The 18,427-nt window shown below is 34.5% G+C and overlaps 2 protein-coding genes across 10 annotated transcripts; one reads left to right on the top strand and one right to left on the bottom strand.

Annotated features, from left to right (window-relative positions):
• Nucleotides 1-559: 559 nt before the first annotated feature.
• LOC129254870 (Golgi SNAP receptor complex member 1-like) lies at nt 560-14,785 on the bottom strand. Of its 2 annotated transcripts, none has more exons than XM_054893409.2 (7): nt 14,587-14,785; nt 9,394-9,502; nt 8,796-8,886; nt 8,179-8,450; nt 5,842-5,871; nt 5,418-5,500; nt 560-3,651 (listed from the first exon to the last, which is right to left on the bottom strand). In XM_054893409.2, the coding sequence occupies exons 1-7, from the start codon at nt 14,618-14,620 to the stop codon at nt 3,527-3,529; spliced, it is 744 nt and encodes a 247-aa protein (XP_054749384.1). In that variant the 5' UTR covers nt 14,621-14,785; the 3' UTR covers nt 560-3,526. The 2 variants fall into 2 exon arrangements, with proteins under 2 accessions (XP_054749384.1, XP_063964940.1); XM_064108870.1 differs by lacking the exon at nt 14,587-14,785 and adding an exon at nt 14,387-14,486.
• Nucleotides 14,486-18,312, top strand: LOC129254869 (DNA oxidative demethylase ALKBH2-like). 8 transcript variants are annotated; one of them, XM_064108843.1, is made up of 4 exons: nt 14,486-14,654; nt 15,647-16,059; nt 16,760-16,902; nt 17,228-18,312. In XM_064108843.1, the coding sequence occupies exons 2-4, from the start codon at nt 15,703-15,705 to the stop codon at nt 17,532-17,534; spliced, it is 807 nt and encodes a 268-aa protein (XP_063964913.1). In that variant the 5' UTR covers nt 14,486-14,654; nt 15,647-15,702; the 3' UTR covers nt 17,535-18,312. The 8 variants fall into 8 exon arrangements, with proteins under 8 accessions (XP_063964913.1, XP_063964928.1, XP_063964893.1 ...); XM_064108858.1 differs by having other exon boundaries at nt 14,487-14,852; XM_064108823.1 differs by lacking the exon at nt 14,486-14,654 and adding an exon at nt 14,967-15,065.
• The last annotated feature ends 115 nt before the right edge of the window (nt 18,313-18,427 follow it).

The raw sequence follows: 18,427 nt of genomic DNA on the forward strand, positions 1-18,427 counted from the left end.
CCCCCCCCTCCAAAATCATTCCTCCTTTCCATTCCTTTCTCTCTCCTTCCTCTGATTTTTTTTCTCATCAATTTTAATGCCATCTCGGCTCCCATACTCATTCTCTTGCTCATTCTCCCACACCTACTCTCTTTCATTATCTACCCCCCCCCCCCACACACACACATACACACACAAAAATTATACAGTCCTTTCTCTTTATGGTCTATTATATATGTAACTTTTACATCATGAAGAGCACCGATTAGACATCATTATATGCCTCATTTATGAGGGCTACACATCTGGGGTGGTGCCACCAGGAAGGGGGGCTAGGATGACCCCCCTCCCCTTAGTTTTAAAGTATAATGAGAAAAAACACAGAAAAAAGGGGAATAGAGGAAGAGAAGTTTAAAAAAATGGAGAGGTATGGGGCAGGTGACAATACTCTATTACATAAATTCATAGAAAAAAAATGTGACATTTAGCTCATCTTGCTACAAACGCCCTCCCCCAACCAAAATACTTGGTGTTGCCCCTGATACGTACACATGTATGACAAAACTGAAAATGCTAGGTATTTAACTTATTGTATTTATATTTTAATAATATATAATTTTTATCTCATTTCACTGATTTCCAAGTAAACATATACAATAATAGTGTCTTATCTAAAACGTAGCAAATATACAATACTCTGAAATTTGAGAATACATAATAAACAATTATGTCTTATTCGACTGTTGTTTAAAGATACATAACATTTTCCACACAATTACTTTGTGAGAAAAAAGTAAAGAAAAAAATGACTTTCTTGGTTTGCAAGAAAAAGTGAGAATCAAGAAATGTCAGTTCCTGGACAATTTATATACTTCAGCATTTGCCATTAGGTTTTAAGACATGGTTAAGGCTCTTATTCCTAGGTATCTAAATATGAAACATTCCTCTGAACAATAACTACTAGAACCCTTTAAATAACAGTAAAGAGCTTTTCCATATTTTTTTTTCATATTCTATTTTACCTAGCACCTGTTTAACACCAGAAATATCACTGAAAGTGATTAAGACCCCACCCTATGTCATTAACATGCAATGTTGTTTCCAACACATTTGGAAAATGGATCTTTCATGATTTTACCCCAAGACCAATGTTTGTGCCACATTTTATGAGCAATGGTTTAAAACAGAGGAAGTAGTTCAATGTGCAATGTGTTTTTCTAGGTTGTCATGATGAATTATGAATATTAGAAAGTAAATTCCTCATTCTGAGCTCAACAGTAACCTCTAAAAGTCCTGAGAAGTCATTCACTCTTGGATTCAACATCAAATATTCCACTTTAGGGGGAACATGAAATCTATCACAAAGCGATACATAATATCACATCAATAGTTGTTCTGGGGTTCCTTAAAAAAAAACAGCTCATACTCTATGTACAATCTCACAAGTAGCTGGAATATGGCAAGCTAATGTCTTTATCACATGAAAGAACTGTATGTAAGATTAAATGATAAGAGTAAAGAATAGGCCTTATGATTTAAATGCATAAATTAGAATTAATTCATGTAAAGACAAAATAATTATGTTGGGAAAACAAAACATGCAGTCTTGTAGATTACATCTATTTTCATGATTCAGATCTAAAGGGATAGGGGTTGATTCACCCCCCCCCCCTCCCTCCCCACCCCTCCAGCCAGAGAACAGCCAAAAATGTCCGGCCTGGTTTAGGCTAAAACTGTAGAAAATATTTTTTGAATGAGACATTCTATTTAGGTTAAACTAACAAATAAAATAATGAAATGACACTATGTCAGTAGTGATAGTAATGAAACAGGGTACTTGACTGCACTGCAGTATTGTTAATATGCCAAGCTGCTATTGTCAAATGTCACAACATTTATTTCAGAGTAACAAAACAATAAATGGAGTAAAAACAAAGTGAAAAGACAAAATAGATACATAAAATTGTTGATATGGTTTCTATTCTTAGGTGGTATTAAACATCAATGTATTATAATTCCATACATAGCCCCAATAAGAAACCATTTGAATTACTATTTTCATTACATCAGCTAAAAATTTGTATAGCCTTACTTTCATTAACAAGTATAAGTAGCAGGCACATAATTTGAAATATTTTCACAGGGTTGCCATGAACAAAAAATCTTCTTGAGCAGAGAATACTACTTTTTATTTCCCAAAGGAGGCCATGCTCTAACAAGATCTCAAAGTTTTCTAAAGGTATGTCACAACAAACAAATTACACATTTAATCAGAGTTCGGCAATCACACAAAAACCACCCCACTTGTATGTTTATGAATGTGTTTATGTGCGCATACTCTAACTGGAATGTTTAATTGTTTATCCTTTTGTACAAAGGGTATATTATTTGTAAATATGCAATTGGTCTGCAATGAATCTCATGAGTTGCGCTGAGCCGCTGAAGCCAAAATCTTAACTCTTTACTTAAATTACATTATCATTTGTCTTTGGAACAAATCACTTTTTAAGTGTTATTCAATCAAATAAAGCTTACCTTTTAACACCTTGGATAGCTATTGCAATAAATGTGTTTAAGTAACATTATAAATAATAAATTATTCTTCATGAAATATTCTTTTCAAAACTGATCGATGAGTCTGAGCCATTTTCAACTAGTCAAGAAGCATCAACATGTTCTGAGCTCTAATTTTGAAGGCAATGTAATCTGATTATTTTTTTCAAGTCTGTACATGGGTACAAGTATGTACAAAAACCTTTCTTTCTTAAATAAAACTTAAGGGGTCAAAATAAGTTAGAAGTCCCACAAATGCAGGATTCCTCGTACTAATAATATTGTCAGATGCACCAATCACAAATATAGAAAAGGGAAAGCATCCTGTATGAGAATGACCCCTTGTCCCTAAATATTTGTATGCATGGTATTGAATATAATTAATTTACAAATTTCCATCAATCTGAACAGCAATGCAGCTCATAAAGGCTTAACATCACATCATTAAACAGCATAGAGTTGTATCAGGCCCAAGAACCACTGTCAATAAATGATGCTGTTTGTCCACACAAGATTTTCAAGTAAAATTCTTTTCACAATGACAACAAACACTTTGCTGCACTACTTGGTCACAAATGTATTTGTTCTCACAAACATATTTATTCTTATTATTAGATCTATGGCAGAATGACCAATGTCCCTTAAAGGAACAGTGCAATAATCCTGTTTGATTGCATAAAAATCACATGACTATTAGCCATAATAAAAGATCTGCACTCCAGTGGAACGAACAACTCTGTTTTACATGATGAAGTCACTTGCTGCCCTAAATCATGTTCAGCTGACATTACACACCATCTGCATGCTTCCATCTATCCATCTGCTGAATTACAATTCAGATATCAATCAGGATCTCAGAGCAACACATTAATCTCTATGCAATGATAGTCCAATATAATGCTCTCCTCCTACAATAATGATCAATCACTTGCATCTCTTCTGACAAATCACAATATCTCCTCCACAAAGTTCAACTAATGTTTAAGTTTTTTTTCTACCGGAAGGCATACCAAAGTAACAGAACAATGCACACAGCAATAACCCCTCCTAAAATCAGGGAATCTCTCCTCTTCCGTAGGTTTATTCTCTGGATCAAGCTGTTTAAAATGGGAAATCGATCTGTTAGGGTAGCAGACTTAAGGAAAAACAACCAGCAATTTTTAATAATTTAATTCACCTAAGAAAAGACACCCCCTCCCATTCAATGTCTATTTCTGATTCATATCATAAAGGGGAATCCTAACTTGGTGATACAAATTGTGTGAAAGGATAAAAAAGAGGGGAAAAAATTGATGTATTTTGAAATATATAAAAACCAGGGATAAATGGCTGTTAAAAAAAAAAAGAGATTACTAAGATGTGATGACTACTACTCTCCCATTTGGTGTGTATAAATTGTTTAAGGACAAGCCCACCCCAACACAAATTTAATTTCAATACAAAGAGAAAATTCCAACAAACATAACACTGAAAATTTCATCAAAATCGGATGTAAAACAAGAAAGTTATGACATTTTATAGTTTTGCTTAATTTCACAAAACAGTTATAGGCACATCCTGGTCGCAAATGAGAAGACTGATGACGTCATGCACTCACTATTTCTTTTGTAATTTATTATGTGAAATATTCCAATTTCCTCCTCATTGTTATGTCTTACAAAGCTTCATTCCTCCATAAACATATGGAATTAGAATTGTTTGATACTATATGGTTCAGTCAAGTTGGGCCTTATTGTCAAATCTGTAAAAAATGGAATATTGCATAGTTCAAACAATAAAAAACAAAAGAAATAGTGAGTGAGGGACATCATCGACTGTCTCATTTGCATATCACTGAGTTGTGCATATCACTACTTTGTGAAAAATAAGCAAAATTTTAAATTGCCATAACTTTCTTATTTTACATCCGATTTTGATGAAATTTTCAGTGTTATGCTAGTTTGATTGTTCTCTATTTATTCAAATCAACATTTTCTGGGGTGGACTTGACCTTTAAATTATCAAGGATTTGTGGGGGTTTACTACTGAACACCCTATCCCTTATAAAGAACAATCAAATATATGATACAGATAGCACAATTTTGTGTTTTCATAAAATAGTAGATTAATAAACAACTTTGAAATATGTTTGAACACATAACTATGATTGAATGAATAAACAAGAAAAAGAAAGAAAAAAATTAAAATAATTGCTAAACATAAAGAAACAACGCAAGGCAGATTTAAGAAAGAGAGAGAGGGGGAGAAAAAGACATGTACAAATAGCGAATAAGCATGAGTGCAATGGTGCATAAAGTGAAAGAAAGATACTCTATTCAACTCGGCTACTCCTTGTTGAATAGAGTGTCTCTTTCTTTAACCAAATGTGAAATGTCACACCATTGCACGAATAGGAATATTAACTATTCATGTTGTACAACACCTCCTAAGTTAGCGAAAATATGAATAACAACCATTTTTTCCCTATGTTAATCTAAGAAAGAATTATTGAAAGAGAAAATAAAATCCCTCAAAAGTGCATCTGATCTGCAGCAGCAATGCACATTTTAAAGCCAATAAGCCCTACGCGTATTGCACCTGCATTAAAGCGCAATGCATTGATTCCTAATATGATTTCTATAGTGACATCAACTTGTTCCTGACCGTGCAACAGTAAATTATGGATGGTACGTGTTCACGGTACAAATGTTTTGACATTCAGCCTTCCATTAGCTTGCATACAAGAAGCTAAGTAGGCGTTTAAAAAAAATGAAAGAAAGAAAAGATGAAACAAAAAAAAGAAATGAATGAAAGAAAGAAAGAGGAAGCTAGCAATCAAATGAATAAGTCCAGAACCTATTTTTCATTTGATTTATAATATCAAATAAACTTTTATTGAAGGATACTGGCCATGGAATTCATGCCACTAGAGATCTTCTTCAGCGTTGATTTCTGAGCACTCAAATTTTCCTTGGTTGCCATGGCGACACTATCAGTAGAAAGATAGAGAGGATATGGTTTATTATTCAAACAATCGAACAATATGTAATGAGTCATAGGTTCTTTACCACCAAACTCTCTTGTTAACTGGCCAAAGCACATCAATAAAAGCAAGACAAGACTTTTAAGTGTTAATCATGAAAAATAATTGATTGAACTTTTTTCACATTAACTAATCATAAAACCCTGTATGTTGACTTCTTCTACTTCACATAAAAGTGAACAATAGTCACAAGCATAATTACTATCCTATTATTCCTACATCATAATTCAGAGTAATAACAGTACAATGATTTAAAGATCAATAATAATGACGGATTAATGGCTTACCTTATTGTTTCTTCTGCAATTCTTTCTGAACTGTAGGTAGATGTAAAAAAATAAGTAGGGAAAACTGAGTGATCATCATGATCATTACTTACAGAGGATAATTAATACAATTCAGTTTAAATTTTGTTCCATGCGATATGAAACCAAATGCTGCTGTATTATCATTAAACTTGTAGAGTCATAAGAATAGGCCAATGAAACATATACTAACAAAAATAAAATGATACTATTTTTTAAAGAATACAGAGTTATCATAGAGAATGATGTAATCTAATAGTTGCATAGCTAAATTTCAATATTTTTTTAAAATTTCATATGAATTACATATAATTATGCTAATTTATGCATGTAGTTAAAATTTTACTGTTAATCTATGAAAAAAAGGCCCTTGAAGTGCTCATTTTGTGTTAAGAGACTTTTGGGGGGATTCTAATAATAACAAAATAATGATTGTAATGATTGGATTTATTGGACTTATATAACACTTTTCCAGAGGATCCAAAACACTATTAAAGGCATCAAACATGCGTGTGTCAAGATGCCTTTTGAAGAGGTCTAGTGGAGAGATGTTTCAGGGAGTTTGCTCCAAAGAGGAAGGGGGGCAAGATATTGAAAAGAATCGAAGCCAGCCTGTTTTCTGGATTTAGGAATGGCATAGGAAGGAGCAGACATAGAATGAAGAGTATGATGATTTTTGTTACTGAAATAGTGAAAAAATGTAAGAAGGAAGTGTGGTTGACAGAGTTTGAACACGTATCTGATGATGTAAACTGGGTTCCAAATGAAACTGATCAAACTTTACAAGGGCGCTGCAAAAAATTTCACTCAGTCAAAATGAACGATATTTTTACACAGGCTAGTTTCAGTAATCTTTACTTAGCACATGTCAATAATAAAGAGATTGGTTCAATCAAAGAGAAGCTATAACCCCTCACATCAACTGGTTTCAGAATCCAGTCACAAAGTGGCTATTTGTATCTCACTCAAGCACACACAGATAAACACTGTGTTCAGATTATCCCCCGCTTACCGGGACATCCCTGAGAGATCCGTGTGATTGTTCCACTCATTTAAAATGTTAATTTTAAGTTTCGGTCGCTTCTTTGTGATCAAGCCAAGCACTTAAACATGCATTTGAAGGACATTTGTTTAAACTGGAAAGTTTGTTTAATCTCATCTCCGTCATTTTCATTGGTCTTTCTTTTGCCATTTTGTGAATTTGGATTCTGAAACCAATTGATGTGAGGGGCTATAGCCTCTCTGTGATTGATCCAATCTCTTAATCATTGATATGTGCTTAGTAAAGATTATTGAAGCTAGCCTGTGTAAAAATATTGTTCATTTTGATTGAGTAAAATTAATGCAGTGCCCTTGTAAAGTTACTTTGATCAGTTTCTTTTGGAATGCAGTTTATTATTTCAGAGCATGTAGCCAATGAAAGTTCATTGAGAAGAGGAGTAACATTGACACCATTTTAGTTTATTACAGAATAAGCGTGCACATTTATTCTTACGGGGTTGAAGTCTTCCCACACTTCTTTTGATTCTGAATTATTGATTGATTGATAAAAAATTAACGACACTATCAACACATGCGTGTCATATAAGTGTCGGACAGTTAATCTGGAAAGGTTACTATAATACAGTACAAATTACCCTATTGCAACTTTACAAAGGAACAGGATCTTTTGATTCTGATAACATACACATTACCGGTAAAAAAATCTGTATCACATTTCTTTATTGTCTGTTACTGTTTTTTAGATAGAAATTGCTGGCTATGATTTTGCATCATTCCATGTGTTCCATAATTTCATAATTGTACTCAAGGCAACATAAATTTGGTCTCAAAAATTGTGCAAGGCTTTAAAACAAAATACTTATTAAACAACATGGTATGAACCTCTCAAGTTAAAGATTTATCACGAAATATGTTGAGCCCTCCCCCCCCCCCCAGACTATTAGATTTATTACAATTAACTGATCATCTTCTAGTAATGAATAGGACAGTTGTTCTTGTTGATCATTAGACAAATTCAAAGTAGCACATGGGTCTTATGATTCAGGTGATGATTGGACCAAATTAAAATAGACTAATTTCATATTGGACCGATAAGTTGGTTGAATAATAGTGGTGTTAGATTTCAAGAAAATCATACCAGGCTACATTATATTCTATGATTAACAGAAGATTTCTTATTTTACAATGAGAAATACATTGATATTGTCCTTTAGACATACATTATCTGAACATAATCTTAAGTTTAAGCAATCCAAAATTGTTTTGTTCTTTAGTTTTACTACAAATTTAATCAAACAGATATCAAATTAGCCTTACTTTCGTATATGTTCATTCTCCTTGAGGTAGAGATCTGTTCTCCTATTGAGTCCAGAAGAGCTCTTATAGCTATCGATCTCCCTCTGCACAGAACCCATGAGCTCCTCCCGCTCCCTGCAGGCCTCAATGTTAGCCTTGGTCTTGTGAAACTCATGGGTGTAGTCTTTGAGGATGTCTCTGTGTCTTTGAAGGGTGTGTAGTAAAGCAGCACTAGGAGATGCCACTGAAACACTCCCAGCATAATCAGCCATTCTATCATTCACATCTGATAACTGAGGAAGAGAAAATAAGTACCCAAGAACCCAAAATAATATCTTATAATTTATGAACAGGGATTTGTCATACATGTATGTATGATTTCAAGGTCAAAGTAAAATTCAAAAGGTCAATATATTCAAACTTGTTCCTATGTACTGTGTCATTTACATAGTTCATTTTATTTCCTTTCCAATTATACTACTTGCATAGAATTTGCAAGTAAACCATTACTGGTGCAGTAAACCATTACTACACCAGGGCCATTTTTACCCAATCAATGAAAAAAAAAGGAAGATAATTTTTAACATTTGTTAAGTTAAGTAACCCAATTTGTTGTCTCTACAAATGAGGCAACTTACCTTATTTAATAATTGTTCAATTTCCATTGCCATTGTGTGAAACATATGCTCGCTGTTAGATGCATTTAGGAGAGGCGCAGTATCTGAGGTGCTGTAAAAAAAAAGAAAAACATGATATATTGGAAGAACAATTAATCTCATAATGAAGCAAATATTTCAGAATGAATCAAGCAAATAAGTATTACAAGTCTTATCATTTATTATTGTATTTTTGTATACTGATGGTTCGAATTGTATTTTTGTATACTGATGGTTCGAATATGCTACAAATAGTAAAACATATATTTTCATACTCATAAGATGGTAGTTTCATGGGCAGACCCAGATTATATTCCACAATGTTTCAATCATGCAAAAGAAAGAAAATAATCATCCTTTTCAAAAGACTTTCCAACATGATGTGAGACACTTAATAAATGAAACAATTTGCCTATATTTTTCTGCAAGCAGTGAGAAAGTAAAGAAAATAATTTCTACCCCCTCCCCCTGCCATTACTAGCCATCCCCAACGGGAATCTACAATTTACATTGCATTTTTTCAGTCTTTATTGACATAACTTTTTTATTATCATGAGTGCCACTTGATGAACGTACACACCTGTCTAAATCGCTGGATCTGATAGCACTAAAGCTGGTCCCAAGTTTACTGAATGATACCAATTTAAGGTCTATCTCATTCTCCAGCTGCCTGGCTCTCTTCCTCAAATCTGTATTTAAGATTGAGATCAAAGGAAAAAGGATTGAAGAAATTCAGATGACAATTTCACCTCCATATCATAGGGGAGATCGGGGTTAGTTGGAACATTTTTGACAAAAATGGCTGTAAAATCCAAATAGATTTTATTTGAGAAACAATCTTTAAACTATGATGGTTACTGAAAAATCCACCTTGAACAAGAACATCGCAAGCGTTCCAACTTACCCCATATACTGGGTAAGTTGGAACATGGTATGGGGTAAGTTGGAACACTGCATGGTCAATTAAGAATTATACTAAAACTACTTACAACCGTAATATTACATGGTTTTAGCCTATTTGCTTTATTTTTTTCAAGTTCAAAATATTAAAAGTGGCTTTGTGAACTTTATGTTTTCTATTATACAGCCACTCACGCAAGCCAACTGTGTAGTAGAATTCCGCTTATTTGTGTGCAATTGATTTTACATGCAATTACTGTAAGTGTACTATCAGCAATTTCATGTACTTTTGCATCAAATTGACATGACAAAAATTAATTGTTTATATTTTTTAATTAATTACTTATGCAAATAAGCATATGAAATTTGCCCTAAATTGGTTTTTTTTTGGTATGTTTTTGCCTTTAACTCTATTTATTAAGCTAGTAGAATGCTAATTTTTGGTGAGAGTATCAATTTTTACCTTTATAACAAATATCCACAAAAAACTGCAAAAAATATAATTTCTTATGTATTCATTGTTTTTTAGATTTGTATTTCTTTGTTTTTTTACCTTTGTTTTTTATTGTTTTTCCTATGAACTTTGTCGGGACTCTTTTGCGATCATAAATAGCATTTAAATAAATCCATTTGAACTTAAAAAAGTTAAAATAATCATACATTTATGATTTTTGGTTGAAAAACACAATTTACATTGACCTTGTACATGGAATCACGTTTTTGAGCAATTTTGGGTCCGACAAGCACGTATAAAATGTTGAGTAATTTCGAAACCGCGCACCCAGGCATCGCAAATTTGGTCTCAAAAGATGCGCAAGACTTTAAAGTAAAAAGTCAGTGGGCGGTGCGGTCAAAAAATTTCGCGCAACGGCGTAGTGACGAAATTTGTCCAGGGGGGGCTCAAATTGACCCCCCCCCCGTGTGATAAGGGCTAATATTGCATTAGGGGCCTACAATAGGCCTTAAATGCACACTCAGACCTTACTGAGAAACAAAACAAGCATGGTATACAATACATGTTCAGAAGAGTGTGAAATTATACTGTATACATTTTAATGTTTTTATTCATAATTATGTTTGGGGTAAGTTGGAACATGTTCTAGTCCCTAGTCAACTAGCCCCTTCAATTTTGTTCCAACTAACCCCAGAGGCCCATTTGACATTTATAATCTTACACTTGTTACAGCACAAAAAAGGGACTTCACCATGGCATATTAATACCCTTATTTTGTAGCTTGGTACAAGTGTCCATTATAACCCCAAACAGGCCAACTTGATCTATAAACTTCTCTGAGATAATAAAAAAATTCTGATAGAGAAAAAAATTACTCAGAAAGTGAAAAAACAAAAATTATTTTCTAACTTCACCAGGCTTGTTGCACATGTGTTGTCTGTAATATGGTGGATGGCTGTTGATGATAGCAATAAATTGAGGGCAGTATTGCATACATTTATTTAAAGGCGTTAAAGAAAATTACAATGTTTCAACTTACCCCGCATTCCAATTAACCCCGATTTCCCCCACTCATGCACAAGTAATAAAGTATGCAATATTCTATTGTGAATGACTCACAAGATGTTGCATACAACACTTTCAGAGTCAGTGTGAAGAATCCTCACTGTAGTGTGTTACAATTACAACTAAAATTACATACATGTAAAAACTTTGTATACTACAGTGTACATGTACACTGTAGTATACAAAGTTTTTACAAACAACATTGCCAATTTATATTTCACTAATATGTCAAATGTGTTGACATTTTGTATTGATCGAGGCAAGGATACATCTTTTCTTCATTTTACAGAGAAGCTTTAAGGGTTGTAAGAAGAAAATAGGAGTAAGGGACGAATACCCTTTTGCCATTTGATCGTTCACCAGAGTAAACAATCGAATAGTTCGAACAATTGAGATTTCTGGAATGTCAGAAATTACAAAAAGGTTGACCTACTTACATTTTCTTGGAATATGCGCAGTATAAAGAAAGATTAGAGTCTAACGAAAATAGTGGGCCATCGTTCAAGATATGTCATTTAGATCTAGACCTAAAAAAAAAAAATCTAGACCTAACACTAGATTCTAGATCTAGTAGGCCCGAATTGGGCGACATGATCATGATGATTAACGTACATGGAGGCTTGCACTAACGGACTACCGTTACCGTCGGTGAATGGGGATGATACCAGGGGGGCCAGTCAAATATATTGCTGTACACACGCGTGACCAAGGAATTTTCAAACACCCCCTAAACGAGTTTTTCTCTGTGTGCAAAATAACCCCCTAAACAAGTTTTTCGCGAGCTTTATTTACACATTTTTGGCCCCTAAACAAGTTGTCGCCAAAATATGACCTCGGGGAAAAAGCTTTGGGGAAAAAAACATGTATACCCTAAATACGTTTGAACCCGTGATTTACCATTGACCAGTCTTTCAAACAACCCTTTTTCTTGAAAATTGGTGTATTCGATACCCTTATTAAAAGGAAAATGAAAGGATAGATTTATTATCTGGTCATAAGCCAATTACACTTCACTAATTAAAATAAAATTAAAATGAGGCAGAACGGTTTCCTATTTCCCATGATATGCCAACTCAAAGTTATCAATATTTTGATATTCGAAAGACCCGTGGAGGTCGCCATTTTGCTCATACTCCCCATATCTCCGTGGGGGGTTGTGACGTCAGCGACGTACACCTCAGTGTCCAACCCCGGCGAGCGCCTGTGATTGCTGGCGTAAAACAATGCTGATCAGGATGGTATACTGCCAAGCGTATGGCTGCTGAAATCGGTCAGAAAAGGGGACAAAATGCATCTAGCTTTTACCTAATTCACGATCCGCAGAAGCTGAGGCCAGAAATCTCCCTAAATAAAAATTGGGTGGCTGCTGCTGACCGTGCGCCAACGTGCCTCTAGGCTCTACTCTATAATACCTCTAAGTTAGCTCTGCTCGTTGAGCGATTTCTTCGGCCGAGTAGATCTATTTGTGGCTCGAAGTCGTAGGCTCTCGGCCATCCTTTTCAATACAAACGTCCGCGATATGTTTTGTTTTATTTAAAATCGACGGTAACAAATAATAAACAACGTTAGATATATAGAAATATAACACAACAATTTCCCGATATTCAAACGGGATAAATAACCAAACTTCCAACATAACACGATCACTCGGTTCAGGGTACATGACGGTCCGGACAGTACGTACAAATTTAGCTTTGTCAAATTTGCCAATTTGGATATCGTGAATAAATTTGTAAAAATTTTCATCAAAACTCATCAATTTGTGTTTTTAATCCATAAAATAATTTAAATAGCTTTTTAATATTATTTCTAAGTGTTTTATGTGTATATTTTATTTATTTCTGGTAAAAAAAGTATCTATATTATGCAAACTTGGGGGCAGTTTCAGCCTGTATAGCTAGCTATGCGTTATGCACATGGAAGTACCGATACTACCGAGAGCAGTTGTACGTCGCTGACGTCACAATTTTGAACAAACCCCACAACAATGGCGATCTCCATTCAGAGACTTCGAACCTGAAGAAGCCCAACTTTGAAGAGGTGGTACTCGATACTGGGAAATCAGATTGGGGTATAAGTGGATTCATTTTGATTGGCATGTACTTATCAATGATATTATGTGGTATTCAATTTTGGGTTTCATTCTCCTTTAACGCGTTTTTTGGTCACGCGTGTGTACAGTAATATATTTGACTGGCCCCCCGGGGGATGATAGTATGGCCATACTTCGCGGAAGGTCATTATCTCAAAGACTAGCCGATATCCTTAAAATCTGACATCATCAACATAAAAAGCGACCTAAAATTACCCTTTGGCGTAAGTTTTGTTAGGATAAGTTGAGTATTCATGAAAAGATTGGGAAATTTGTCACCGTTAGCGCCCGTTCCGAAGAAATCTGATATCCTCAACAAGCATCATGAATTCATGATATCATTTTGCAAGCAGATATCATAAAAATGTGAGTTCAATCAATGTGGAACTCACTGATTCTTTTAGCATTTTGTCGTCAATCTGATATAAAATTCTACCTTTTTGAGCTTGATTTTTTGTTTGAATCTCCACAAAAACTTTGGTCCGCTAAGTGAGGTCATACTTTTTTCAGAACGGTTTCCCAGCACAGCTTGCATTCATCGATCGGAATAGAATTTTTGGATCGCGATACCGGCGAAACTCCATGAACTACTTCACATTTTCGTCAATGATTTTATATCATAATTTACAATCTTGCCGTCACCCGTCAATGTGGTAACTATTTCGTTGAATTGGTTTTGTATACTTTACTTGTGAATATTTTGTAAAAAAAAAAAAAAAAAAAAAAAAACGCGACGCTCGCGTCCGTAACGTTGGGGAAGTACAATAAGAAACAAGATGGCGGCGTAAACATCGGGCAAGTCTCTTCCGTTTTTTCACAATGTTTTTCTCATTTTTTTAATGAATTCTTGTTTAAAAATAACAACGAGAGCGTAGAAATGTCGGAAATGAAGTTTTATCCCAACAACATGATTTAGAGCTAGATATTTTAGTTAAGGAAAGTAGAAATCTCGGGGGTGAAAGTTTCAGGTTTTGGGCAAAATTTGGGGTCCTTCGTGTAGGTGAATAGGGAGGACTCCCTGGCTTCATTTAGAGTAAGCCTACGTTAGTAAATGATTTTTACTCTCAAGAAGCCGCCTGGCTACGGCCGGCCACGCACGCGCCACGACGGCAGCGCTAGCGGAGCCTCCGTCACACACCACTGTCATGACATGACTATCTCAAGACTCAACTGTTACACACCAACACGGGCAGCACCACCTTCGTTCGTCGACTCACTTCGACTTGTTATCGTATCCGAGTCGTACATGTTTAATTTCTCACCTTCCCATTGATTTCCTTGAGACATGTTTCGCATTTTCCTCTTACTCAATCCAAGGATAATACGTACAGTAAATACTTGCAGTTCAATTTGGCTGAAAATTAGAAAAATTGAATATCAAAATCGTCACCGTTCGACTACGTGGAAGCTCAGTCAACATAAACAATGAAGATATCGGCACTATTTAATTCGCGCAGGAGTGAATCGTTTTGCCAATCTTGCAAGGCAATATTTAAAAAAAAATCAATAGTTTTGAAATTATCATATGGTTCGAATTATTTTCTCCTTAAATAATTTGTTTTAATATTATGCATTAAAAATGATTTTTTCATTATGTGTTTTGAATCAAATATTTTTATTTAAATAAAATAATGATGTGCTCACTCGTAAATATATCTAAATCTTTCTTGCCGAAATATTTCGTTAGTATATTCAGAAAACAATGTTTATTGCATAATAGTTGTTATGCTCCAATATGGAAGTGAGTGGAACTGGAAAGTGGAAACAGCTTATGGTTTAGTCACTGAGAATTTTGAGGAGCGAGCTTCATTAGACTAGAGATATATGCACACTGTTTGAGAATTTGAGAAGAAAGATAGACTATTTGGATTGTACTCTCAAATAATTAACTTTGCTCGGCTACCCCTCAGGGCCCAGACTTAACTTACATGACTTAAGTCTTAAAAAGACTACATTATAGTACAACATCCTGCTGTCGAGCTGTCCTGTCTATATTTCATTCATTTCAATGGTGATATCACTCCAACCCGGGACAAGTCAGTCCAACATTAGATTTGGATTGGAACGAATATAAACAGAAGCAGAAAATATTGGTCTAGATATAAAGTTCGAGTTGTACTTGTAGGCTATCAGATCAAAATATTACTTAGCATGGTTTAATATTTCTGCTCTGCATCTACACAGATCAGTTCTTTGCATTGTGACAGTTTCCATCATGCATATAATTATAATACCCCAAGTTGCCTACCCTCTTTGCTTACTCAAGATGTCCAATATAGAATATGACAGGCAGAGATCTAATTTCTTTTTTCCCTCCCACAGGAAACAAGAGGCTGGCAATATGCTGAGTTGAATTGACACAGCTCAGATTATAAATTATGGATAAGTATATCACCAGAAAAAAGAAAGTCAAGAAACCTGCAGAGATAGGATTGGCTTCAGGTAGCCAACATGATCATGATGGAGAAAAGGATGAAAAGAACGAACCTACATCTAAACGGTTGAGAATTGATAGCAAGACTGAATCTTCAGAAATAGATCTTAGGATGCTCCAGCATATCCCACAAAAGAAAAAAATATCCCGAGAGAATCTTGACTGTGATTACTTGCATCTGTATTCAAAGAAAGAGGCAGATATTCTGTTCCAACGTTGCGAGGAGTCTCTAGATTATTTTACGGGTGATCTTGCAAGGATTAAAGTTTATGGAAAGTGGCATGATATTCCAAGAAAACAGGTAAGTTTTAAAAGTTAGCCTTTATCATATGACTTTAATACCTTTTAAATAGCTGAACGTCTAGTTTGCATTCTGTTATAAACCAATTATCAATATACAAGAAAATGTTTGAACAAGTTGTGAACCTGTGATCAATTCAATTTCAAAAATGATATAAAAAGTTTTCATTAAATTTATATTACAGTATCAATGGAAAAGAGTGATGTTCAGTTTTGTCCTATTTATCAATCATTTTCTAACCCTATAATTATCTTGTTTTTCTATGTTGCCTGCTCATTTTCTGATACAATGATTTTTTTTCCATGTGGTGATATATTCTTACATTCCAAAGATGTTAATGTGTTCTCAACTTAGAACATCTTTTTCCCCCCTCACCCCTCACATGCAATGATCTGGTATGCATTGTAGCCTTTTACATTACACAAATTAGGAGGCATGTTTTAGCATTATTCATTTAAAACCAAAGCAGCAGTAGTGCCTGTAGTGGAACATATTGTCATACAGTGATGACTGCCTATTAAAAAGTAAAATAAGAAGTTCAGTTTTTGTGGGTGTTCTTTTACTTAGAAAGACTCAGTCATTGTCCCCTGACAAGAGTTTGTTTCTCCATAATCTACTTGAAAGCTTTGCTTTGGGTGCTAATTATTAAAAATTAAGTTGATCAATTCAGAATATTCGCTTTTATTCTGAATCTGTGCAGGTAGCACATGGTGATGCAGGTGTAACATACAAATATTCTGGAGTGACTGTTCCAGCTAAACCATGGATACCACTGTTATTAGAAATTAGGGATAGGATTCAAGAGGTTACAGGGTTCAAATTTAACTTTGTTCTCATCAACAGGTAAGGTTTGATTCAATTCTTAATTATAATTGTATTTTTCTCTCTCTCCCTGTGTATGTCTCTCCCTACTTCTATCTCTTTATTTTGTCTTATTATTAACATTGTTCAGTGTACTAAAGTCACACCCTCTCCCCTCTCTGTCTTCTCTCCCACTTTTATATGGTATGTAGCCATTTTTATTTTCTATCATTTCATCTACCATTTAACAGGAATAGTTGACTTGGTAGGCAGATTGTAATACATCATTTATATATGAAAAATTAGTTTAAAAATATCTCAAACATTTGACCAAGACACTAATTTCTGTCATATTGTCTACATCTAGGTATGCCGATGGAAATAACTACATGGGTGAACATCGGGATGACGAGAAAGACTTGGTTTCAACTAGTCCTATAGCGTCCCTGTCTCTTGGACAGAACCGTGACTTCATCTTCAGGCACTGTGAGGCCCGAGGATCTCAGGCCAAACGAAAGATACCACCAGTCAAAGTGGAGCTAGAACATGGGAGTTTACTCATGATGAATTATCCTACTAATGTTTACTGGTACCATTCGCTGCCTGTCAGGAAGAAAGCTTTGAATACCAGAGTTAATATGACATTCAGAGATATTGTAACTGTCAAGAAGTGACCAGTGAGAGGACTTTTTGGGAAATAGGTTACAGCCAAAGTGATTTTGTATGTTTGTCTTCTTACCACTAAGATTTAATTGCCCAATTAGAATCTTCTGTTACAATGACATATTCAAAAAATATAATCGATCTTCCATTCCATTCCAGTTTTGGTAGATTGTTTGCCAAAAGATAATGCTTGATATCACTAAGAAGATTGTGTTTTGTATACACAGTGTTCGTTTAGAATAAGGTAGAAGACTAGAACCAGAGTTCACTTCATCTTCAGATACATTTATCAGCACACAAGACCTTATTGTTGGACAGTGAATATCAAAAAGTAATTTCTGACCTTGGATAATTGATTAATTTTGAATAATGATGTTGTATAAAAAAAATCTAGAAGTCAACATTTCAAATTGTTAATTACATCTAGAGACATACATCCAAAACAAATCCTGATTATGTCCTCATGAGTATTTTTTTTTTCTTTTAAAGGAAGGTGGCTACACTTTTTTCATCAGGTGGGACTAGATATAGGGAAAGAGGATCCACAAAACATTGTGCTCCCTCCCTAACTCCCATCTTACTGAGATATACACATAACAAGAGTAGATTTAATCCTAAAATGTAGGTGAATTGACAAAGCACTCCATTGTCTGATAAAAGCCAAAATATGATTACAGTGTAATGTACTAACTGCTAGAACTTGATGTCATGACCAACTAAACATAATGGTCTGATTGTAACTTTCAAATTAATAAAGGATTGTTCAAATACTATGTATTGGACACCATATTTACTTTGTTTGCACAGTAGTTACCTTTCATGTAACTTATGAATACACATGATTTTCATATATCAATACAAATTCTTAACTGCCCTAGGGCAATTTATCAAAATGATTCAAGTC

Source organism: Lytechinus pictus, chromosome 2 (assembly GCF_037042905.1).
Source record: "Lytechinus pictus isolate F3 Inbred chromosome 2, Lp3.0, whole genome shotgun sequence".
NCBI classification, from domain to species: domain Eukaryota; kingdom Metazoa; phylum Echinodermata; class Echinoidea; order Temnopleuroida; family Toxopneustidae; genus Lytechinus; species Lytechinus pictus.